Source organism: Pagrus major, chromosome 23 (genome assembly GCF_040436345.1).
Source record: "Pagrus major chromosome 23, Pma_NU_1.0".
Classification (NCBI taxonomy): domain Eukaryota; kingdom Metazoa; phylum Chordata; class Actinopteri; order Spariformes; family Sparidae; genus Pagrus; species Pagrus major.
The window spans coordinates 7,994,344-8,019,310 of record NC_133237.1 but is presented as its reverse complement, the minus strand read 5'-3'; the positions used below and the strand labels follow the sequence as shown (position 1 = coordinate 8,019,310).

The window sequence follows — 24,967 nt, the reverse complement described above, 5'->3', positions numbered from 1 at the left end:
CTGTTAAAGCACAGCAGGGAGGAAACTCGCCACAGATTGTTCAACTAGATTGTTTTGTTAAACTGAACATATGCCCCTGAAGTAGATGTCCCCATGTTTCTTTATCATTAGGATGAAATGTGATTAATGTGGCAATTCACTGATCTCCAGTGAAACTGGTTGTGTGTGTGTATACTTCATTAATAACGTGTAATTGCATATCTTAAAAGCCTTGCACACACACTGGTGTTTTCAGTTATCCTGATTTACATGAGGTCACCAATGTACCAATAAGAATGTAAAATTTAGAGCCCGACTGATGTATTGGCCTTACACAGATATATATGTATTGGCGTATATGTTGTCCAATATAAAAAAACCCTCTTTTTTCTTACAGAACATAATGCAGAAAAAAAGATGTTTGGGTCATTTGTAATTATTAAATTCCCCATGAGGTTTGTTTCAGTGCAGATTATCAGCCATATTCATCAGAATTATTTTACTCCCTAACATCTTTATGAACATTAGACCCCGGCTCTAGTAAAATGTGTAGGTTGTCCTCAACAAGTGCACCTGGAGAGTGCAAGGATGTCTATCAAGTCCTGAGAACAGATTTAATTATGTAAAAATATGTGAAAACACTTGTTGGAGTTCACCATGTACCACCAATACAAACCACCTCGAAAATGAAACAGAATTATAAACCACGATGTGATAGCCTCAGGCAGTATTTAATGGGATTTATAATAACATTCGTTTGGGCAATTTCATCCCACTGAACAGTTTAATACATAATACGGTTATCCACATGTTCGCGATTTTTAAAATGTTATAACTTAACCCACATAAGTATTTATTTGACCACATATAATACCTCACTAATAATATGAACTATGGAAATGCAAGATGTAACTGAAAGGCACTAAGCTGCAAGAAAAAGCTATTCCATTATATTCTCTTCTATTTAACTGTGTTTAACTTTGTATTTTCAGCCTGCCTAGAGTACATCACTTCATTTCTGCTGGAAAGAAACTATAGCAGATTTTTATGTTGTCATTTCGTTTGTCTTTTTTGTCATCTCGATCTCTGGTTGACTGGATGCTGTACAGAAGGAGGTAAAGACAAAGTAAATACAGAAGCAAGAATGCAAGGCCAAATCTCTTCCAAAGCTAAAAATAACTGACACGAGTGTGTGTATTTGAACACATTAAGACCCAGAGAAAATTGTGTGCTGTGTGCAACCAAGAAATGTAAATCCAGACAAAGAATTGAGTATATTTTTGAAAACCTGCCTTTGAATTGGCAATTTTTAGTGAAAATAACTGAAGAACAAACTGTGGACCGACATCTTGAGTTTGGTTTTCTTACAGCACACACATTTTGACTTCATTTCATGTCCAAAGCAGGTTTCTTCTCTCATTATCAGAACTTGATTATCATAATTTGGAGAAAGACAGCAGTAAATGTATTATCAACTGGATTATAAATCTTGCTATAGTTTTGTTTAGGAATGCCAAAAGTGCACAAAGGTAAACCAGAAATACTACACAAGTATTCAATTGAGCATACAGTATACCAGCTTTTCAACTGTAAATTAACATTTCCATTTTACTGAACTATATGCATTAAAATGTTTGTTTGCCACCTCCAACAAGCAGTAATGTTGCTTCAGGCTGTAGTGAGTGATGGACTTTCAAGTCATAAAAACTACAAACTAAGCTTAGATTTTCCACACGTGAAGCTCTAATGGACCGAACCTTAGAAAAGATAAATTACAGGCCCAGAAATGTGCAAACAACATAAAACAGTGTAGTTATGGTGTCTTTTTTCATTTCCCATAGCCATTATAACATCAGCTGTAAGGATGTGTTAGATAAAGATATAACTAGACGTCACTTGAATCTTCCTTCCATAACAGTTATCATTAACGGGACAGGTGGGCACTGATGGGCAGTCAGCGATTGAGGGAAATGTCAAAGTCCTGCTTATAAATCTACTGCTTAATTGGTACAAGTTTGAAGTAGGCTCAAACTTGAGTCAATATCAGGATGAACTGTTAGAGGGTCTGTCCCACTCCACCTGGTTTCTCACCAGAAAGCACGCCCCCTTGCTGGGAACCTGCTGAGCCTCTGGAGGAAACTCCCGGCTCAAAACAGGCACGTCACCACCTGTGGCGTTCACTACGGCGTGACAGGCAGACATGTCCTGTCCTTGTAAAACAGTGTTCTCACAGTGCGTCTCTCTCATGCTGCTGATGCTGCTGCTGCTGCTGGCATAGTTCCGGTTGGGTTGTGACAGACAGCCGGCTCCGTTGTTTAAGTTTGAACTCTCTAAGTCGAAGAAGGTGTTGTTTTCACTAATCCCTAGTCCAAAGCTCTCTAGCATTTCCATTACTGATGGTGTGGACGGGCCGCTAGGGGTCTCCTCCTCAATAAGACTCAGTGTGGGCAAGATGTCCACCAACTCTGCCATCTCCATTGGCTGGATCACCTCGGTAATGGAAGGGAAGTCCTGCTCCTCGCTGTAAGACTCCTGTGTGTCCAGAACTGTGTAGCTCATTTCCAGCTGTGCATCAGCAGCAGGCTCTAGTCCAGGTTCGATTAAAGCGCTTGGGCATCCTAATTCTGACTGGCCAATGCTCGTCAAGTCTATGGTCGACTGGGCGGCGATGTCTACAGGGTATCCTCCCTTTGCAACGCCCTCCGTCAACACCAACGCGGCCTCTTCAGGGACATCCATTATCCCCGCTGGAGGTGAGACCTCGGCAGTGACGACATTTGGTGGCGTCCCACTGACTGGACAGTCTGAAAGTGAAGACCGAAAAACAAATTCAAATCTTCAACCCTCATTTACAGTCTAGTTGAATAACTAGATGTTTTTTCTAAGCTTGGACAAAACAAAAATCTGATGGTCTCTCTCTCTATTTATGGAAATAATTTATGGAGTATTTCAATAACCTTTTCCCTTTATCCTATCTCTTTTTTCTTTTGCTTTCTCTTATGGTGTGTGGTTTTGTTCTGTTTTTGTTTTTTAATTTTGTGTTATTTGTCTTTCTTTCTTTGAACTCTAATGTTGCTGTAGTTAAAGTAAAAATAAAATATGCTGATATGCGAATGATTTTGTTGTACCTGTCCTGCTTTTACCAATAAAAAAAGTTATGGCAGCATTCAAGTCACAGTAATTCAGTGTTGCAGTTAACAGGCTCAACAAGGGTTATGAAGATGGTAAAAATTATACCTGCTAAACATCAACATGTTAGCTAAGTAGTATTTGTAATTATTGCATGTTAGCACACTGACATTAGCATTTTACTCAAAGCACTGTTGTTTCAAAGTAGCATCTGTGGCAATGTCAGCTGGTAATGTTTTCACTTTGCGAGTCTGTGTATGTGTGTCATCAGGGCAAAATGTTGCCCTGGAGACACCTAATATAGCGGGAACTAACACAGAAGTGGTTTTGAGTACTTTGCCAAGTATATATATGCCTGTCTGTTGGTCCATGGACAGATTTTTGTCAGCATCATAGCATCACAACTGTGCAAGATGTAGTCATGAAACTTCAAAGGTGTGTAGTTTAGATCAATATCTGTCTGAGTTTGAAAATGGAAGTGGTCTGGACAAGAGCACTGGTAATAGGGAGCAAGGGAGTAGGAAAGGGGCCATTGATCCCCCACTTTATGCCCCTGGCCCATATTCGTTTTAAGCTGCAGATCACTGTCAAACAGGTACACGTTACAGGTTTGTAGTTGAGATCAAATGAAGGGCAAGTTTGTATATGGGTGTGGTCCGAGCAAGGGGAGTACTGAGTACTCATTGATCGGAACATGGATGTTGACAGGTGTCACAGCTGGTGTGATCCCATCCCAAGATTGTGATTGTGCCCACTGCATGTTGTGTCTGCGGAAGGAAAGTTTCTCCTGGAGAGCAGAGAGAAACAATGTTGGGGGTTGTAAGATATTTATAGGAAGTGATGTTTAGCTGTCTTTAATTTGGAGCGTCTCATTTAAAAAAGAAAAAAAGTTAGATAATTAGGTTTAGGCTTGCTAAATTAATTCCACTGTGTTTTCAGGGTTATTTGAGTTGCAAAGAGGAGAAAAACAAAGCCCAATAATCAATTCAGGAAAGTCAATACACTCAATCATTATACACTGCATTCTGTTGCACATAGCTGCTGTTCACATACTTTTTCTATGCGTCTCTTTTCAACACAAACCCAGGTTCACCTTGAGCAAGGGGAGTACTGAGTACTCATGGATCGGAACATGGATGTTGACAGGTGTTGCAGCTGGTGTGATCCCATCCCAAGATGATCTCTAGTTATAACAGCAGTCTGATCTCAAATGGGAAATTGTATACTGCATTACTAATGCATTGTTTTATACATAGAATACAATATCTCCTTGTGTTTAATACCTATGGAAAATTTGATGCTGACAAGAATTATAAATGAATGTTGTGGATTTAAAGAATGTGTATTTGCATAAAATAAACCTACAATATGATTTAATAGGTTACTAAGGAGCATACATGCTGTATTTATGATTTTAACTAAATTAATTAACTTGGCGGCCTCTTTCTGAAATCAGTACTAAAATATAGTTTGATCTTTGCTTATTTACACCCTCACCCACCTGAAATGGCTTGTCTCTGTGCTTGTCTCTGTGCTTGTATCCGATGCGGCCACGTCAGCCTGGCAGTCAAACTCTCCTCCTCCTCCTCACCATCAGGACGTGCCGGCGGGTCTCCTCCCATCACCAGGCCTAGAGGCACGGCCCCCACCCACTGCTTGGACCGAACACACTGCAGACAGTCCATAATCCAGCGGGCGTCCCTCCAGACCACATCCAGACGCTGAGGGAACAGGAAAATAAATGGCAACAAAGAAACGGTTGACTTAGTTAAACTGAAATCACATTTAATCATATACACTGATGGATGAATCCAAGTGAAAGCCTTTATTTCTTATTCATTTTCATTATTAAACCCATATTAATTACAGAAGTAGAGATGAATAAAAGGTATGTTTCAGCTTTTCTTTAACTATTCAGCCTTCTTGTGTTTCTGCTCTCATGGTCTTACATGAGAAAGCTCAGTGATGTGGTTGAGACGCTCTCGGGCCTCCTGCACCTCCTTGGTGTCCAGCGCCTCCCGCAGAGCCTGCTGGGCCAGATGAGTGTCCAGCTCCAGCCTCACCCAGCCCTGGCAGTACTGGGCCACGAAGTCCCTTTCATATGTCCAGAAGTGAACTAGTGATAAGATAGATTTGAAAGAAAAAGCAATCACTGCATCAAAGCTGAGAGACAGAGCCTGGGAACTCATTAGTGCAATTTATCACACTTTTAGCATGAGAATTAGAGTCAAAACAAATCCTAAAGTGTAGATGAAAAGAAGGATCAAAGGACTAATGAGAAAAGAAAAAAACAATAAAAGTGACTCGTCTTCAAAAGACCAAAAGATCAGATACTACACCTTAGCTTTAAACCTAATTGGTTCAGGTTGAAATGCATTTCATTGGTTTTGTTGGATGTAAAAATCTTTCCTTTAGTTCCTTTGAAGATAAGACACATTTATTGATCTTGATGAGGTGTATGCTATATGAAATTACTTCTGTCACTTTGTTCTTATGTGATGCTAGCGTTTTTTCCTAAAGGGACAGTTCACCCCAGTTTGGAGATGTTTGCTTTCTCTCAAATATAATGGACCTATATAGCATTAGGCTTGCAGTGCTCAAAGCACCAACAAAAATACATTTGAAAAACTCTCCATGTCTTTCTAGAAATCATGACCTAGTTACTCAAGATAATCTCACTAAACTCACAGAGGTTGTTGTGCAGTTTCATTAAGGAACTAATTTCTTTCAAACAAACTACACCCATCAACTGTGTTATCATGCAGGATGAGGAAGGGAGCAAACTAATTAAACTAGATTAGTTCATAGCTAGCTGCTAGCTCACCTAACACCACTGAGCTAGCTAACTTTACAGCTCAGCCGAGGAAGACGCCATTAATGTTTACATCCTGTGCTGTCATGAGCCTCGGTGCCAAGGCTATCAGGTGTTATACGGTAGATAGAAAATAGTTCCTCCATGAAACTGCTCACAACAAGGTCTGTGGATTATCTTAAATAACCAGGTCATGGTTTCTGGAAAGGGATTTTTTAAATGATATCTCCAAAACTCACAGCTCACATCAAAACAATCTATGTGGATAAATAGCACGACAGCTAAGAGGAGAAATATGTATTTTTGATTTTAGGATGCACTGTTCCTTTAACTTAAAAAGGGCTCCAGGACACAATGTTGTTCTTGGTAAGAGATGAACATGTAACAGTATGAATAACATATTTTTTTGTTTATGCTTGCTTGTGGCATTGTCTAGCTCCTCTTTTTGTGGCCCTGCTCTCTCAGTGCTGCTTGAAAAAACACGGTAGTACTATTATGAGAGAGATCCCATATGCATGGATGCATGTGCGCGTGTAGATCTACACCTACCCAGCTCAAAGATCTGCAGGGGCATGGTGAGCCCAGGCTCCTTGGTCCCCACCAGAGGCCAGTAGCTGGAGCTGAAGTCCTCACTGGGAGGCAGCAGCAGCAACATGGACAGCTTGTCTCCGAACTGCACCAGCTCACGGGTGTACACACCATACTGATAAGCCTGTTACCGACAAAAAATATGACCAAATGTTATGAAGATCTGTTGGATGCTATATGTTCAGCTGAACTTCGCCATGTCTTATCCTTTCTTAACAATAATAGCACAGAAAGGAGAAGTTCTAGGTGACATAAACCAGTTTTACCCTGTAGAGGGGGATGTTGAGCTTTGTCAAGAGATGTGTGACTGCAACCCTCAGAGACCTGACAAACTCCACCAGACCGCTGCTCTCCATCAAGCTCTCGTCCTCGCCACTCAACAGGTTCTGAACACTGCCATTGGTTGTGGTGTAAACATGACTCTGAAGCCACGCCCACTCCTCTCTGTCACAACGACAACACAGTTAGCAAAACATTGTGACAAAGAAGTAGAGACAGCAAAGGTACAAAAACCCTCCATGTGAGCAGCTTTGTTGTATATTGTGGCCCATTAACTAAAAACTGCATATACTTAATGTTCATGCAAAGAATATTTTGTGTTTTTTTTTGGCTGATTTAAGTTGCAAGAAGGGGCAGCTAGTTGGTGAAGACTTGTGGTCCAACATTCAAAAGTTGATGGTTGGCTGCCAAACAGCACCCCTTTGTAATGGCAGGAAGTACTGCGTTTGAAATATCCTTCAAAAAGCATTTGAGTCTCTCTAAAACACCAAGAAAGCAGCAAGTGTGGCATGGTATGCTTTGGAAAATGCATGTATGATTTGTTGTTGAGCTACAATATGGAGAACTGGCACGGTGTGTCACATGTTGGCTCAGTATGTCACATGTTCAAACGGTGTTACCTAGAAACATGGGCGTTGTGTCGGACCCGTGTGTGGCACAGCAGATTGGGCAGCCTCTGTGGCACCAGGACCCTGATCTGTTCCACTGAGCTGCACAGTTTCAGGATGCCCACATACAGACCCGACTGTACCCACTGAATACTGTGTCTGTGGAAGGAAAGTTTCTCCTGGAGAACAGGGAGAAACAATAATGGGGGTTTTAAGATATTTATAGGAAGTGATGTTTAGATGCCTTTAATTTGCAGCGTCTTAGATAATTAGGTTTACGCGTGTTAAATGAATTCCACTGTGTTTTCAGGGTTATTTGAGTTGCACAGAGGAGAAAAACAAAGCCCAATAATCAATTCAGGAAAGTCAATACACTCAACTCGCACTGCATTCTGTTGCACATAGCTGCTGCTCACATACTTTTTCTATGCGTCTCTCTTTCACACAAACACAAACCCAGGTTCACCTTGAGCTGCTCATACAGCATGTCCATGGCAGTGGGCTCTGGAAGCAGAGGAGTTCTGCTGCGGTTTTTTTCCAGGCGGGCGAGGGGTGTCCAGTGAAGCGGAGGGTCAGGATGGCTTGGGTCGGTGAAAATGAAATGCAACCACATGGAACAACCAATGAAATACTCAGTTTGGTTTATTCATATTAGTATAACACAGTCGGTATTACACCAACAATCAATATACAGGCTGGAAATGCTGAAAACATCATTCTGCACATTTGCTAAGCAAGCCCTGCCTGATGCCTGATTAGGGCTTGTATCTGCCATGTGGAAAGGAAGATTCTGATCTGGGTGACTGACATTTTTAAAATGTTTGGGATGTGAATTTGAGCAGCTGAGTGGTGAGTTGGAAAATGTTCTTCAAAGAGAAAACAGGGTTAGAGCCTTCTTTGAGGCTGTGAGGTCTTTGTTGGGTGGGGGAAGAAAAAATATCTGACAGAAAATAACAGAAAGTAACAAAAGACTCTTTCTCACCTGGGAGGGTTTGGGAACTCCTTCAGAGTCACTAGTAAGACATTGCCCTGCCGGTCTTTCAGAGGCTCATAGTACACCTGGCCCAGGTCCACTGTTCCCAGGGAGGACTGAAGGCAGAGAAGGGTGGAGAATTAAAAGAGAAACATGAGGATGAATAAATATGAGGATATTAGGGATTAATGCAGTGAAACACAGGTTCTGGGGGTACAGGTTTGTAGCATGAGATAGGGAAGCGAGGCACCAGTAAGAAGGGTAGGAGGAGTAGGAGGTAATTAAAATAGTAATTAACCCATTTTGCTGCTCCTTATCATGCAGGGTAAGCTGCTTAACTTCCTACCTGCAGCTGGGAAACAGCTCTTAAAATGTTGTGCCTGTTCTGAAGGAGGGAGGAGGGGGACGAATGAGCCGTGAAAAGGGCCTGCTGAAGCCAGGGCACTTGTTGCCATGCACAGGACAACTAAAGGGGAAAAAATAACATTTAATTTTAAACAGAATTTCACACAGAAAGTTCCATTGCCTTCCGACTGAATTGTCAAAATTTGTAGAATCAATAAATAACAATGGAGGATTTGTGTGTGATTAGAAAACAGCTACCTGACTTCACATGTTTTGGATGTTTCATATGGATAAGTTACCAACAGCATATATGTTGAATAACGTATACATGTGTTTCACCTTGGCAAACCAAAGAAAGTCCTGGGTGATGGAGGTGGAGCAGCACTGGATCTCCACCAGTGGGATCTGATCTTCAGCAGTCACCAGGATGTTTTCCTTGTGGTAGAACACAGTAGCCAAGTACACACCCCTAATGAGATCAACATGAGACAGACCAAACAAAGAGAGAATACAGAAAAAAATCAAATCAAGTTTATTTTTATAATATATATTTTATATGATATATATATTATTTTATGTGGCATGTTTAAAAACAACCAGAAAGCTGTACAAATTAGTCAGTGGCAAAAAAGGCACAATAACAACAATAAAAGACGATGAAAAATACAAGGCAATATATAAATATGTGCACAAATACAAAACAAAATCATACTTTTAAGATCAAATTATCATGAATAAAAGATTATAAGATATTTTAATTCTAGAACAACTAAATTCAACAATGGAAAAATGGTATAACTGACCTTTGCTCTGTCAGACTACTTTCTTTTTTTTACTAAAGTCAAGCTTGACACGAAAATGATAAAACTTTAAAATTGTCATCAACTGAGAGAGATCAGAGAATTTCCTCAACTCACAAAACATCCTCCCTAAAAACCAAGGAAATTAATTACACAAACCAAAATTATAGTACAGCAGTACATATAATAGTACAGCTGACAGTAATAACAGCATGATCAGAAAATGCATGTATTTTAAAATATATTGTATGTTTCCTGCTGTACTATAATTTTGGTTTGTGTAATTAATTTCCTTGGTGTGGTCCACTGAACACCTGGGGCAGCAAGAAGCCTTGAACAGCCACATGCCACTTTCTACAATTGAATGATTTCAAACTGCATCCTGTTCAAAAGACCTCCTCACTGATCTTGAGGCTTCAGTAGCTTTAATGCGACTACTGTTCTTTTTCAATAACTGTAACAGAAACGAATGTGGACTTGTAGCCTACACCGGTGTAATCGCATCACATTTAATCTGTTACTCCCTGTACCCTCAAGGCACAGTGGGACAGGTAAGACAGATGGAGCGCTACCTCTGTAGGAGACGAACAAACTTGGTGGCAGACTGGAACAGTTGTTTGATGCCTCGAGACACAGACAGACGCTTGCTGGGACTCTGGGGCTTCGAGCTCTCTGTAGAGCGAAGGAGAGGAGGATCAGCCAGGATGAGAATCACTTTGCTGCCAAAATATATTCACTGTGCATGCCCAAGATAGTTGAATTGGTGGTAAAAAGAGCTGACACATGCAGTACATGCTGCTAATATAAAATCATGTTAAGTAGGAAAACAAACTGTAGAGTGAGCTTAATAGGTCCTTACAAAAAATCATTAAAAAATATGTTGCAATGTCCTCATTGTTCATTTTCTTGTCTGACACTTCAGAGGTACACAGAAAAAAGGTCAACACTATTGTACGCCTTGAAAAATAAAAGCAATTCTGATTAGAAATTGGTTGGGGTTGAAAAAAAAGAACACAATGCTTTGAATCTGAAAGAGGCTTTATGCAAGATTATTTTTCATTATCAGATTTTTTGGAACATGAAGTAACCACCAAAGGTACAATGATTTCCAGGGGTTAAAAGTACAGGAATAGATGGTAATAGAAGAACATTTTGACTTTGCTTCAATGCATTTAATAGTAAAATGCATATATAAGGACACATAAGTGACATATAGAGCCAGTGTTACCTATGCAGAATCCTCTGTAATGTGGTTCTCTGGCATCTTCCAGCAATTTCTTCACAAGGCCATCATGATTTCTGAACTGTGACTTCACACCAACGCACTCTCTCCAACCTGCACAGGAAGAAAAAGAGAAACAAATCATCACTCTCATTTTTATGCAATTAAGGGAAATCAAGAACTCATTTGCTGGCAAGTCCTGAGTGCTGCTTTTCCCCAGTTTCTGATTAGGAGGTGAGGGCGACTGCAAGAGAGACCATCTGTGTGCTCTGAAAGTTTCACTGCTGATTCAGTCTGAGCTACTGAAACTATGCCTCCTTTTAAGTTAGATTAAAATTGATTTACAACTTACATTGTGTTACCCAACTGACCCTGCAACATGTTCTCCATTTCAAAAACACTGTGTGGCAATTTTTGCAGTCATTGCACAACATAAAGTGGAAAGTAACAGCAACTAGTAAGCTAAATTCAAACTCAGTGCATACAGTGACATCTTTAATTTTCCACATTTTAATAATTCATTAATCTACCAGGCTTGAGTGGGCTCCACTTCTTTCACATCAAGCTTGATGTCAGCCGAGTGATTTCATTACTTGGGCACAGAGAGAAAAAGAATGGAGCCTTTTCAAAGAACTAAGTCGACATTCATCAAAGTTTGCAGTTCAGTATACTCACTGGAGGGGGCAGCGCTGGCTGGAGTGGAGCACTGAGGCGGGCCCCATCCTTTCACATTGAAGGCGCTCACTCTTACAAAGTAATGCACTCCCTGTATTTGGAGAAGCACCAGACCGCCAAATTATCACCATGCATTAACAATCTGAATCATCAATTCTAGGGCAAAGATATAGGAGGATAAGAGTTATCTTAAAGGAAGACGTTCCGCACAGAAGATGATGATTTAGGAGCAAAAGACAGAGTCTGTGCGTAGGTTTAGATCTAAGGTATGTGTATGTGTGTGTTTGCAGTAGCGATATGCGCTATTAGTCCACTAGTAGAGTAGGTACTGGATGACTTACTGCTGTGAGTCCCTTAATACTATGGGATGGATTCTTGGTCTCTGTAACTTGGGCTGAGCCAAGGATGCGTTTGAAGCTGGCTGAAGTGCTCCATTCCACTGTGAACACAAAACAATCTCACTGACAGATTATTCTCTGGCTTTACTCAAAGCCCCCATAGGGCAGAACTACGGATTTGAGTGTTTACAGTTTCGGGGAACTTGCTGTACCTGGGCTTAATCTACCCTTGGCTGCAAAGTATGACATGTAGGTAGCTGTTAAACTAAGCAGCAAAAATAGAGAAGCTAAATTACATCCATAAATAAAAGGCTTTTATACTAATCAGTCTAAATGATGTGTGAGACCTTGATTATATTATATTATTCCTTTATCTATCTATCTATCTATCTATCTATCTATCTATCTATCTATCTATCTATCTATCTATCTATCTATCTATCTATCTATCTATCCATCCATCCATCCATCCATCCATCCATCCATACATCTATAAAAAATAATATAGTCTTATTCACCACCTACCTCTGTAGCGGGTGATGAGACCCATGGTGTGACCTTCTGGCTCTTTGATTGCCACAAACAGAGAGGATGTGCTGGTCACCAGTATAGACACATTACTAGGAGGCCCAGGGAGCTCTAGGTGAAACATTTAGACATACCAGTGATCAAAATGAGCAATACTTAGAGTTCTGATAGTACAAGACACCTCATACATAAAGAATGAAGAAAATAAACATTTTCAAAATCTTTTTAAAATATGTCTTTTTATTTCTTATTTGAACACAAAAAATCTGACACCTGACAATATGTATTTTGATTTTGGGTGAACTGTCCCTTAATTGTTGTATATCAAAACAGCTATCATGCTTTGCCAACTCCCAGTGAATAACCATAAGTATGACAAGTCAGTTTTGCATTTCAACAAGAACCTTGTTATCTTGGTCCTCAACCTAACCAGCCATGGTTGTTAGTAAAATGTAGTGGTTCTGCTGCCTGGAGCTCTGCATAGCCCCAGGACTAATCTCTACCTGCTCTCTGAGAGCTGATCCTGCACAATGATTTGCGTTCATATGAATAGAGCCACTGAACAGTTTCCCTACAAACTATCACCATATCATCATGACAGTAACTTCATCCCTATCACTATAAAGATGAACTTCTGCATTGGTTCAAATGGAATATGATCTGTACTAAATAGATTAAGTCATAAACCTCAGACAAAAACACAATTCTATTTTACATTTGAAGCATTTTGCTAACAATCTTCAATGTACCGGGAATAAGAGCCGGGGGCCTTACTGCCCTTAAATAACATTGTGATCACAAAAGAGAAGAGACCTGGAGGTGCTTAAAAGAGAAATGAAGTGGGAGCTAAAGAGAGACATTAATACAGAGCAATTAAAGAAAATATAGAGGGGAAATCATCACATCATTAAAAAAAAAATTGAGTTTGAACCAATGTAGAGCAGGTTAGTGCAGTGAAAACAAAGCTAAGAGGCCCAATATTGCAGAACACAGGCTGCACCAAAGCCTTTGGAGGTATTCTGGTTGTTTAATCTACACACCCAAGCACCAAAGTTTTTAATTCGATACAAGCAGCCACTGTGAGCCGGTGGACAGTGTGTAGAGCAAGGGAGATTTTGGGAAGGTTGATGACAAGTCTGTTGAATTTGGATGAGGTGAAAGGGGCTGGAGGGAGACTATCAAGAGGCCAGCTAGGAGTCCAGACAGCAAATCAGTAAAACTTAAGCAAGAAGTTGGGCTGAATACCTGATCACTGTGGTCTTGCCAGCAGTGATGGAGGGGCTTCGTAGAGGAGAGTTGGACAAAAAAGTACTTCTGCCTTGTTCAGATTGATTTTGAAGAGGACAGGAAAAAATACCAGAATTTCTAGAAAGTCAGGAATGAAAGAAAACAGGCCTGTGATTTGTGTCCCAAGCTGGATTTCGAGAAATGCCACAAACTGACCCAACCACTGACCTGTGTTTTGGAAGTTCTGTCTCATCCGGCAGTACAGTTGCAGCCTGAGGCTCCAGAGGCGGATGTGTCTGTGGACATCAGCCTGGGCCTGGGGCCCTGCCCCCGCCTTCCTCAACAACTCCTTCTTCCTCTCCTCCAGCCGTTTGCCCGCCAGTGCCACCAGAGCATCCAGCTTAAGTGCCCACTCTGCTGGTCGGCACACTGAGTAAGATTGAGATAGCAAGAGAGAGGATGGATTCTGAAAATGATTTGCATTGAAGTTGATTTTTCTGTCTTGATTATTTATTCTTCCATTAAATAATTTTGTCTTTATGGGTACAATCTTGTGTTGTATAATGATGAATATATTTAACCTTGAAGCATTTTAAAACCATCTGCTCCCAACAGAAATCTTGTTATTATGTGATATTTTAAAGAATGCAAACTTACAAACAGGATTATGTCTGGCCCCAGCCTTTGTCAACACATGTAGCAGAGGAGAATTATGGGTAAGGGCGGCCACGTCCAGGGGGACCAGGCCCTGATCGCTCACCCTGTTCACCCCCCTCTCCCTCGCTCTCTCCCAGTCCATTTCTTTCTTTTCTCCTCTCTCCCACATGCTTCCTCCTCCTCCTCCTCCTCCTCCTCCTCTTCCTCCATGGTTGGTGTGGTCTCTGGACAGCAGGCTTTGTACGGCCAAAGTGTCTTCATTTTCCACTGCCTCCCACAGGGTCTTGTACTAATGGGGAGCAGGGGACAGGGTGCAGGGCCAAAAGGGGTTAAGTGGGTGGGGGACAGAGACAGAAGAAGAAGGGTTTAAAGCGAGAGAGAGATTTATTTTTTCATGTAGAGGGAAGGGAGGTGTTATCCAAAGGAAGAGGCAAAGGACGCACCAGGGTACATAAATGAAATCATAAATCAGAGCAGCAGTCTCGCCTGAGATGATGAATTCATAGTGGCACAAAGTCAGCATGTAATGTCAAAATAAGATCTCATAATTTAAAAAAGAAACCCAGTAACCAAGAAACCCAAACTTCTCTTCCAAATCACACCAAAATATCTTACAGTGTCTGCAGACTTGCTGAGGTGTTTGGGTGTGTCCGTATCGCCGCCAACAGATGACTCTCCACCTCTCAGTCTGACGGACAGGTTTCTGTAGATGCGTTTTGGTGAGACAGGACCCAGAGATCGCCGACGCTGGGGCGGGTTCCTCATGGATACAGACATGACAGGAGTGGAGAAGGGAAGACAGAGGATAGCTGAAGAGAATGAGGAAATAGTATGTGGTGTGACAGATTGGTTAGTTCATGGAAAGAAAGATTAGAACCCCCAACCTAGGAGCCAGGGAGAGGGAACATGACCAGATGAGAAAAGTGACAATTGAAACAGAAAAAACGAGAGAGAGAAAAGGTGAAAGTGATTAGAAACCTGGAGGAGTGTATAGAAATAAAAAGAGGGAGGGGAAACAAAATTAACAGTCAGGCTCACACAGATTATTCTACAGTAAAGGCAATTTTCTACCAACTTAAAGGGTGAGTCTAGGCTGAGTTGTGTGGTGCTGTTGTGTGGGTGGATAAATGGATAAAAGTTACAATGGCTGTACAGTGTAGATGAAAAATGCCTTGAAACATTTCATTGTTGTGCCTCTTATTATCCCCTCTTTTGTTCTTCTTTTACCCGTTATTATGTGACATGGGGTTTATTCGGTCTGAATGGAGTCTCAGCGCACACAGCGACAGACCCATCAATCTAATTAACTAAAGAAAAGCAATCTCATGCAGTGGAGCCAAAATTCTCTCCTCATAATAAATATGAATCTCCTCGTATCATCAGCTTGGAGATAAAAATCTATCATCGCCACTACAGTAATGATGGTTCGTTATCAATTCCATTGCCTTTTCAGCATTACAATCAGTCATTATTGTGCCCAAAAATCTGTCTTACAATTGTTCTTTTCAACACTTGAAACAAAATGTAGTCTGGTGTAGCTTTCCCCCCTTCCTTTTCAGTCAGCAAGTCCTCTGTTACATTTGTCTTTGCCTTTGTTCTCATTCCCTTTTCTCTCCCCTCTTTCCACAGTTTGGAGTGACTTTCACATTGCTTCGGTCACACCGCGAGCATTCAGATCTGAAATGCATCTTTGGAAAAGGGGGGATACTTAAACTCTATCATCTCTCTTTCCAGTCATCACCACTTCCCATCTAAAGGAAAGCCTCACATTTCAGCTTTTTTATCAAGTCAAGTCATGGTGTGCTGTGTAGTCCACTGTCCTTGTGTGAAAGTGAATACTCCCCTGCTGTTGGTGCCAGCTGAGGACACAATATGAGAGCTCTGGCCACAGTGACGCCACATCTCTGTCACACGTTAACATTGTATCTGCTACCTCACTGTGTGGCTTGTACACTACCTGCACTGTCTATATGTTGGGATGCAGGGATAGTGTAGGGGTATAGGGGTAATACCCATCATTGTTATTGGTATAGTTTCCCCTGTTTGTTTATTATGTCTTACATCTGTTGTGGAAAGTGCTGATGGAACAGTTGAGGCAGATTAGCTTTGCTTTCTTTGAGGCAGCACAAAGTCAAGACAAAACACCTGGGAGGGGAAGAAAAAAGTGTATGCAAGCTGTGCTTGTATTGCAGATTCTAGTAGAATAGCAGTTATGAGAGCAGGGCCATGTCAGGTACTTAAAAAGAAACTGTACTGACCAATGAACAGTCATACACTATAGGTTCCTTGTGGTTGTGTTGTTGCATGTATGTAACGTCAGCTTGTGGTGATGTTGGTTTTTTATCTCAGTGCTGTGGCCCACATGCTGAGAATCGAGTATGCTGCATATTTGCAAATAGGCTTTCTGCTTTAGTCAGTCTGTGAATGCCGAGGCTCATAAAGTTCAGCTGTGCATGGAAACATCTGATGACTAATATTTCCCATCCCACAGGAAGTAATGCAGTACATTCATTTATGTAAACAAACCACAAAGGCATCACTTTTAAGGGTTATCAGACAGTATCATAAATCTTGCCCAACTGCAGTTTTCTCTAAGATACATTTGATTATTTGGGGGTAAAAGTGCAACAGGCAAAACAAATTTCACATAAACATAAAAAAAAATGTTTTAACGTAACATAAAAACTATGGAGATTATGATACTGCAACAGTAGTAAAGCACAATGACTGTTTCAGAATGCCAAGTCAATGAGAGACTACAGCCAAACTCACCTAAAAAGTTGGATTACTATCTAGTTAGATAGATGACTAGATAGTTGGATTACTATCTACTCAAGAAGCAACTAAACCAGTTATAATTTGGATTTTTTTAAATAAGATAGAATAACTGTAATCCAAATGTAATCTTCATTAAAGTAATGCCATATAGATACTAACTACGAGGCAGTACGTCAGAGAAGAACCACTGTAGACTACACGAAGTATCACATGTCCAAAATAGTTTGTTACCGAATGGATTATAATGCGATCCATGCGTTTTGCACAATAGATTAAAAAACTTTGCTCGGTATGAACATTATCTAATACTTAGTGAAGAGTTTTTATAACTTACCAAGTCGACACTTTTCTCCAACGCAACATCGCTGCCTCGACATGTTTTATTTATTTATATATATATATAAATATATATAAACATATAAATATAAAGCTACCTGTCGATTATACATAATCCATAGTGGCGACTTGAGGAGTTTTCACCTCTGAGAGGGTGAAGTGCACCTGAACGTTACACCCGAGTGAGGGACTGCAGCCTCTACACACGCGCGTCGCGCGCGTCTTCCTTGTTCCGCCTTCTTCCGACTTCATCTCAATTTTTCTGAACCAAAGTGTCTTAAAACTAAAAACAGTGTCGTCTAATAGAAATGAGTAACAGTCAGTATAGTATTTTGGGCTTTTAGCTAATATTATAAATAACAAAGAATTTCATGGCAAAGTTTGATAGTGTCTTTTTGAAATGTTAATATTTTATATTCCTAGAGTTATATTAACTGTGACTTCTGGACTATCTGTTGCTTCTGAGCAGTGAAGCAGCTTGATGCTATCAAGCAGAAAACATAGTCCTGCAAAATGATGTAGATGATATGTATAGAGGCGTGCCATATATTTATAGGCATATTGTATTTGTCACCACTACCTTAAAATGCTGTTGCTTCTACATGAGCTGTAAATGTCGTCACTCGAATCAGTATGTTACAAAAGCATGAGCAGAGTGATGAGACAGTGTGGGCTGGAGACTGGAAAAATGTATATAAATCTATATTTAGGGTAGCTCAACGCCCCCAGTGATGACTGCTGTGTGTAACTGGGTGGTGGAACAAAATCAGCACAATATATTTTTGAATCTATTGCTGCGTGATTGTTTCACACCACAGACTGCTCTTTGCATGTGTGTGTTGGGTGTTATACACAGGAAGTGGTTCAAGATATATCAAGCCAAAAGAGAGAAATGCATAGGCCCAGCAATGATGTGAAAAATGTTTGCATGTCAAGTCTCTACTTATGCTTGGACAGAAGCTGAATCCATTTGTCTCAGTACTATATTGGGCACCTGAAGAATAGCCTCTGTGAAATACTTGTCAAATAAAGTAGACAGATATGCATTGGCTCCCCAGTGACCAGTGAGAGGGGCTCACTGTCTCTTTCTCTGTTGCTTTCTCTCTCTCGGGGGCCAATAAACCTCCAAGGCTGTTGGATTTAGTCCCTGTCGAGGCACAAATGGAGACTTGGGAAACAAACACTTTGCACCTTCTTGTCAGAGGTCTGCTACTCTTTTCAGTCAGCAAGGCTTTGACCACTTCCTGCACACAGTCCAAACATAGTACACTTTGCCTCCAATATGTTTGCTGGAGCACAGCGGCTTTGTCAAAGGCAACACATACTGCTCACTGAGAAGCTATGAGAGATTAGCCTGCTGCACACACTGAAACACACACACACTCAGGCAGAGCAGATGAGCTACACTTGATGTCATGCACTACTCTGATGTGCAGTTAGGGGAGAAGTACAGAGAGATTATAAATTGACATGTTGGTAGTGGCTGATACTCGCCCCCACACTCCCATCATCAGATAGTTGCTCAATTGCCGAGAGGCTTTTGTTGTCATGGCGATAACCAAATTGTGGCCTTCACAGCTAAATGATACTGCAAAACAAACTCATGCATCCTACCATACACTTACTGCATATTATTCAGCAATGACATTCCTTGGAGAATAAACTGAAGCTGATACATATTTTTGAAGATAATCATGCACGCCTTTTGCGCAAAAATAAGATATTGCCTACCCTTGAACTCTACAGACTTGATAAACTCAGACGTTTGATAGCACTACAGTAATGAGTGAAGATGGAACAACAAACCCTTGAGAAGAATCATGGTACCTACAGTAAGTTGCTGTACAAGCAATTACGGTTAAAAAAAAAAGTGTGAATGTGATGGTATGGCAAATATTGTGTTTCCATGAGAAGTTTTAATAAGTAAGCTCCATACACTGATGAAACATTGGTCTCTCTTTTATTTCACAAGCTCTACTATAACTATTATTAGCAATTCCTTATTGCCTGGAAATGATGCTTTGACCACAAGAGTTCACATATGTACAGAAGCCCTAAACAGCCATGGGTCAAACAAATTATTTCTTCCCTTTTCCCATGATGCCGAGTTTAATTCTATTTGTTTATTTGAGATCATGAGTTATTTATGTCATTATCACAAGATAACAACTGTTGTTTTCCCTCGATAACGAGATAATTTATCATGAGAAAATGACTTATTGAGAGTCATAAGACTGGAACATGACATACACACACTGATCTGTGGTGTGGGTTTGACAGTTTCAAAACAAACAGTATGATCTTTTTATGAATGAATGTTTTACCTATTGATTTGATATGAGGGTATTTATAGTATGGCTAGTGTAAGGTATAGGCTTAACAATAGTATTATCTTGTAGTGCTGGTTTCCACATGGACTTTTTAGATTGAGACACTTGTTTGTGTTTGTTATGCCATGTATGTAAGTTTGTGACAGATTTAATAACAGTGTAAGCAGCTAAATTCTTTAATTGTCCATTCTATGGAGAAACAGGGCAGATGAAACAATAGTCTTACATGCAGCGATCAACTCAAATCAGATGTGTTACTGTCCAGTAGGCTACAACCTCTTTTTGGCGTATGGAAAAGAAAATACCCACATTGGTATATGTTTGAATGGTATGCCTAATAATGTGCGTATAAGATTAATGTTTAGTCTGATGAAGGGTACTCCTTGATCTGACATTTTCAGCTTAAATCAGTTGCTACACTCTAGACGGCATGTATGCATGCTGGCATGGCACTGCTGATCTCTTAAACGTTAGCCTTTAAGTAGGAAACAATTTAAATTTAACTCAATATCATGGGAAAAATGGCCGTAGGGCTTCTATACATAAGGAAGAATGTACCGTAGAAGATTCTCATAATCTTTCCCCCCCCCATTGATCCAATTCAACTAATCCCCCTTATCAGGAGTCACTTTATGGTTTCAATGGAGGTCCTAGATGCACCATCTTCATTGTTTCTGAAGGGCATTAACATATATGGTAAGAAATGGTATAATGAATATTTTTCTCATAAAGCAAAGGTGCTTTTGGAGCTCAGTTGGATTTGTGTTTATATTTGTAAGATATACATTAGAAAATAACCTGACTTTTGCCATCTAGCCATTATTCTCCACACAGGATCCAAGAAAATTATTTTAAAATCATACATAAAATGTATATAAATTTGGTGTGATTTGAACCCTCATGTTTTTAGTAGTGGTATTTGTTGCTCACTGCCCTCCAGGATAGTAATTAGTACTATGAATAATGAGATACAAGGAATTAAAAAAAAACATTTTTCAATTTTTGACAAACTTGAGCTCACTTCTCGCTGTAACAAACCACAAAAAGTACATGCAGGACATAACAAGATCCTTAGAAAATACATTTCAAGACATTTGCAAGCCGTTTTGTATAGTAGGTTATGCAAAGGTGTTACTAATCACATTAATTAATTGAGGTAAAGAGCCTTGATTAATGTAATTTGTAACACCTGTGGGTATCTACTAATTCATGTCAAATTGGCTGCAGTGAAAAGGGTGCATTATACAGGCGTTACATTAAAACCCTCCTTTGTACATACATCATTTGCAAATATGAATTATTATTAATTTGATTTTGATTTTTTTCAAGTGTTTATGTTCTGATTACTTTTTAACATGATGTTAAAATGTTATCAGTGTGTTCTTTGCTGCTATACCGTTTTTGGACTTTGTTTGCACTTTATTGTTTAATAAAGTTTTGATTTAAAAAAGAGTGCGTAACAAATCGCGCACTCCACCTTCTGGCTAACTATGACTGACTAATTTGATTTTCGTCTGCTTCATTTTTTTGATGTAATGGTTTGTTTAGTCGATTGAATGAGCGTTTTTCACGTGATAGCGTTGTCAACACGAAGGTATTCTTAGGGAAAAAAACAACTTTAAAAAGGAAAACAGACTGCAATTTACTTTTGTTTGAGGTTAAAGTTGTTAATAAGCTAGCATAACGGCAAAGCTTTGTAATACAAGATAGCTAACAGTAGTCAACTTACTCACCTGCCTGGCTTGCAGAATGATTTGATAAGCCATGACCACGAAATTTATTTTCTGTTTCTACAGGTGAAGAGACCATAATGACAAGCGGAGATATCGTTTATGACACCATTCATTTCAGACATGACCCAAAATGGAGCGGCCGCCTGGGGCCTGCGGAGGGGGGCGGAATGCTGCTCTGTGTGGCCTGCGCCATTGAAATGATCGAGAGTGACGATATTGCGGTGAGGAATACATGATAAAGTTGCTTTTCTATCTTATTGAATATGAAGCTTCCCTCCTATCAAAAGAATCAATTCAACTCCACTATATGGCTGGATGGAGTATGTTAAGTTATGTGTGCGCGTGTGTAATCTCCAGCATTTTCCTGTTTCCTGTCACCCTCCTCAATCTCTCCCCCTCCCTCTGTCTCTGTACAGTCAGTGAGGAAGTCTTTTGCCTTGTCTGGTATCAGTGGGGTGCTGAAGTGTTCTCCAGGGTCCCTGAGGGAATTGCTCCGGCAGGACCACAGAGTCTCTCTGCGTTTTACAGCGGCTGTACTGGGTGAGATATAGTGGTCTGTGGACATGGCATGAGATTAGGATGTGAAGGAAGGACTAGCTAGAATGACTAGGAAGCACAGGACTTTCATCTCTCACCAGTTCTCTCTCTGGTGGCCCAAATAGTCATGTTAGGTACTGTAGGCTGATAAGTTATATTGGAAGGTCACTTATTTGTAACAAAACAACAGTAAGTGTGACTGACCCACGCACATATCCCTCATTCGATATCGACCATCGCACCAGCAAGCACACACACACACACACACACACACACACACACACACACATACACACACATACACATCTTGCTTGCATCTGGCTTCAGTTTGCTTGTATGACCTTTCTTCTCCTTTAAACTAATCCCCACTGGGTCACGTCACAGTTGTGCTAGTGCTGCAGTCACATTGCTGCTTTTCTGCAAGGTCAAACAACCAAGATGGTACATCTTATCACACCACCTGAGCTGTAAAATACATGTGAAATTACCATTGCATAGTTTAATTATTTAACTTATTAACACTGTAAAAATCATTAAGATGGGTTATATTCAAGCAGTTTTGCTTCTGATTTTCTAGATATTATTATTTATTCTATTTCTATTTCCATCCCATCAAAATCAATTACTGGGGCAATACTCACTATTTCTGTGAAAAAGAGATACGAAAAAGTCCTAGTAACATTAGCACCAAATATCATCTTTTGACACCTCCACAAAAAGATACAAGAATCAGCCTTAAAAGTTGAGTTGCAGGAAACATACTCTGAAAAAGTAACTAGACTGTTTTTTTTCTTGTTTCTTTCTTGTTTAATATGGAGTTTTATACCCTCTCTAAAGCTAAGTCAGACTACTTCTCCATGTAAAAATCACAAAGGTCAAACACATTTAGACAAGAACATACAATGATTAATGAGAATCTGTGAGTGAGCAATATATTTGTGCAGCACCCATCTATCTACCTTTGATGTATATAAAGTTGTCAATATTAGTCAGTGACCCTGTGAGATCATGCTTTATACAGAGAGAGTAGCATTATTAGCCCCATATTGTGGTTAGTACACTACTACTGGGACCGGTACATTATCCACACCATAATGAAATACTTAAGTCTTCTATAGGAGATGTTATGAGGATGGCAGGTCAAAAGCATGTATGAGTTAGTATATAAAATTCCTATACTCTACCACTGCTATAATTATACCACAGTGTGTTTTTATGGCATCACATCATCAGAGGATATTACTGACACTTCCTCTGCACTGTATGAATTTCACAAGGTTATTGTAGCATGAAGTATTAGGCCTACACCATTTGAGCTCTAATCAAATTAGTGCAATGAGAGGATATGTGGCAAAGTGTTCACTGGTAAAAGCTCTGACCGGTATGACAGGACATTAAAAGAGCAATTACAGTGCTAGTGGGATGATATGCTGAACTGAGCTTCCCCATGTGCCAGTGACAGCATAATCCAATACAGAATATATCATCTCCCCCACTAAACATTGTCCTTTTATACATGCTTGTAGGGTAGTAGAAAAGAAAAGATATAATTTCTTGCAAACTTGCTTCATTACATGACTGTCACAGTAGTTCCAACTGGGAACAAACAAGGGCTGGGCAATGTTATGACATTATATTGTAATTGTGATATGAGACCATAAAGTGTCTAAGATTTTTGGATATCGTTATTGTCATACGGTATAGGAATTTTCTTTTCCTTCCTTCCTTTTCCTATTGTTGCAATATTGATATTAAGATATTTGATCAAAGATATTGTGATTTTGATTTTATCTCCCAGTCCTAGCATTTATGAAGTGCTTTTGAGCTGAATTCAAAATATTGAGATATGCCTAAAATCATTACGATAATATTTTAAGGCCACAAACTGTACAGTATAATCAGTAAGACCTCACCGCTCAACAACATGAATTACCATTGAATATCTTCTATGCTTTTACTGGTATGCTTTTTAAACCTAGCCTGTCATTATTGTTCTGTCCCTAGGGATGCTTCACACTGTGGAGGACCCGGACACTCTGGAAAAGGTTGACCATGGTGAGGAAATGCCTTTTTGTGATTTGGATAATATGTGTGTGTGTGTGTGTTTGCGTGTACACACAAGCCCATGCACACAAAAAACACATGCATTTGTACACATTCAAACTCTCACACAAACAGACACAGACTGTATGTACAGTTGTTATAATGCAGGCAGTGTGAGAGTGAACTCACACACACGTACAGGCTATGAGTCACTCTTTTAGTCAAAGGTACACAGAAACGCACATTGTGTGTTGTATGGTCACTGCTGGTTACTAAGGTGATCATACATTACATCACATACCAGTTTCTGTATTTAACTCTTTTGATATAGTTTCACGTGTTGATATTTTTTCCCTGCTGCACAGTGCTGTTGCGTTTCTCCTTTTTATTTAGCAATCACTTTAGGCTGCCATATGCAGATTTGTCTTGTCTGAATGTTGGACTTGAGGCGAACTAGCATTTTTTAGTGCGTAGTTGGATTTGTCTCACTGTAGCAAAGTCTTTCAAAATGCAAAAAAATGTTTTGCCACGTGCAAATGACAGAATGATTTTATGGTAGCTGTCTTAAAATGCCTTAGGGAACACTTTGCTGTAGTAGTAAGTAGAGTGCTTAAAATTTGACATTGCTTTTGCTCTTTGCACAGAGCAAGTGTGATGAACACATTTTGAAACTCATTTAAGCCATATAAATAATGCAGTCATCGTATCTTTGTGTGTGTGTGTGTGTGTGTGTGTGTGTGTGTGTGTGTCTGTGTTTGTGTCTTTGTGTCTGTGGTGTGTGTATGAGGAGATACAAAGGAGGAGAAAGAAAGCCAAGAATCTTCCAGAACCTTTATAACATTAACTAACCTTAAGGTCCCCTTTTGTTTAAGCTTTGTCATATACCTGCATATTATCCTTATGTTTATGACATGAGACATCATTGCAGTAAGCAATATGGGCTGTAGGTAGCATATAATTACATCAGAAGAATCCCTAAGGCACAACACATTATCAAAGTTTATCACATGATAAACACGATGAAACAAAATCTTAAAATTAAACAAAGAA

General features: G+C 39.9%; 2 protein-coding genes across 2 annotated transcripts in view; one reads left to right on the top strand and one right to left on the bottom strand.

Moving 5' to 3' along the window:
- Positions 1 to 689: 689 nt before the first annotated feature.
- On the bottom strand, positions 690 to 15,066 carry LOC141018940 (ankyrin repeat and fibronectin type-III domain-containing protein 1). Its single transcript, XM_073493692.1, has 18 exons — positions 14,776 to 15,066; positions 14,161 to 14,449; positions 13,732 to 13,932; positions 12,274 to 12,387; positions 11,752 to 11,849; positions 11,411 to 11,501; positions 10,742 to 10,849; positions 10,086 to 10,185; positions 9,053 to 9,182; positions 8,715 to 8,834; positions 8,378 to 8,484; positions 7,862 to 7,976; positions 7,408 to 7,574; positions 6,775 to 6,952; positions 6,470 to 6,632; positions 5,058 to 5,224; positions 4,610 to 4,829; positions 690 to 2,783 (listed from the first exon to the last, which is right to left on the bottom strand). Exons 1-18 carry the CDS (start codon positions 14,935 to 14,937, stop codon positions 2,023 to 2,025), a joined length of 3,291 nt encoding a protein of 1,096 aa, XP_073349793.1. The 5' UTR covers positions 14,938 to 15,066; the 3' UTR covers positions 690 to 2,022.
- A 6,050-nt stretch (positions 15,067 to 21,116) lies between these two features.
- Positions 21,117 to 24,967, top strand: part of LOC141019232 (meiosis inhibitor protein 1) — a 55,912-nt gene continuing 52,061 nt past the window's right edge. The window contains exons 1-4 of the mRNA XM_073494088.1: positions 21,117 to 21,198; positions 21,401 to 21,558; positions 21,754 to 21,877; positions 23,879 to 23,929. Of these exons, the coding sequence (XP_073350189.1) occupies positions 21,415 to 21,558; positions 21,754 to 21,877; positions 23,879 to 23,929 (319 nt within the window). The 5' untranslated portion in view covers positions 21,117 to 21,198; positions 21,401 to 21,414. The remainder of the gene's footprint in view (positions 21,199 to 21,400; positions 21,559 to 21,753; positions 21,878 to 23,878; positions 23,930 to 24,967) is intronic.

Coding starts and splice junctions, on each gene's coding strand:
- LOC141018940 (XM_073493692.1), bottom strand. CDS start 14,937: ATGTCTGTATCCATGAGGAACCCGCCCCAGCGTCGGCGATCTCTGGGT. Junction 11,850..12,273: donor TCTCATCACCCGCTACAGAG/GTAGGTGGTGAA, acceptor TTGTGTTCACAG/TGGAATGGAGCACTTCAGCC. Junction 8,835..9,052: donor ACTTTCTTTGGTTTGCCAAG/GTGAAACACATG, acceptor TTTCCCCTTTAG/TTGTCCTGTGCATGGCAACA.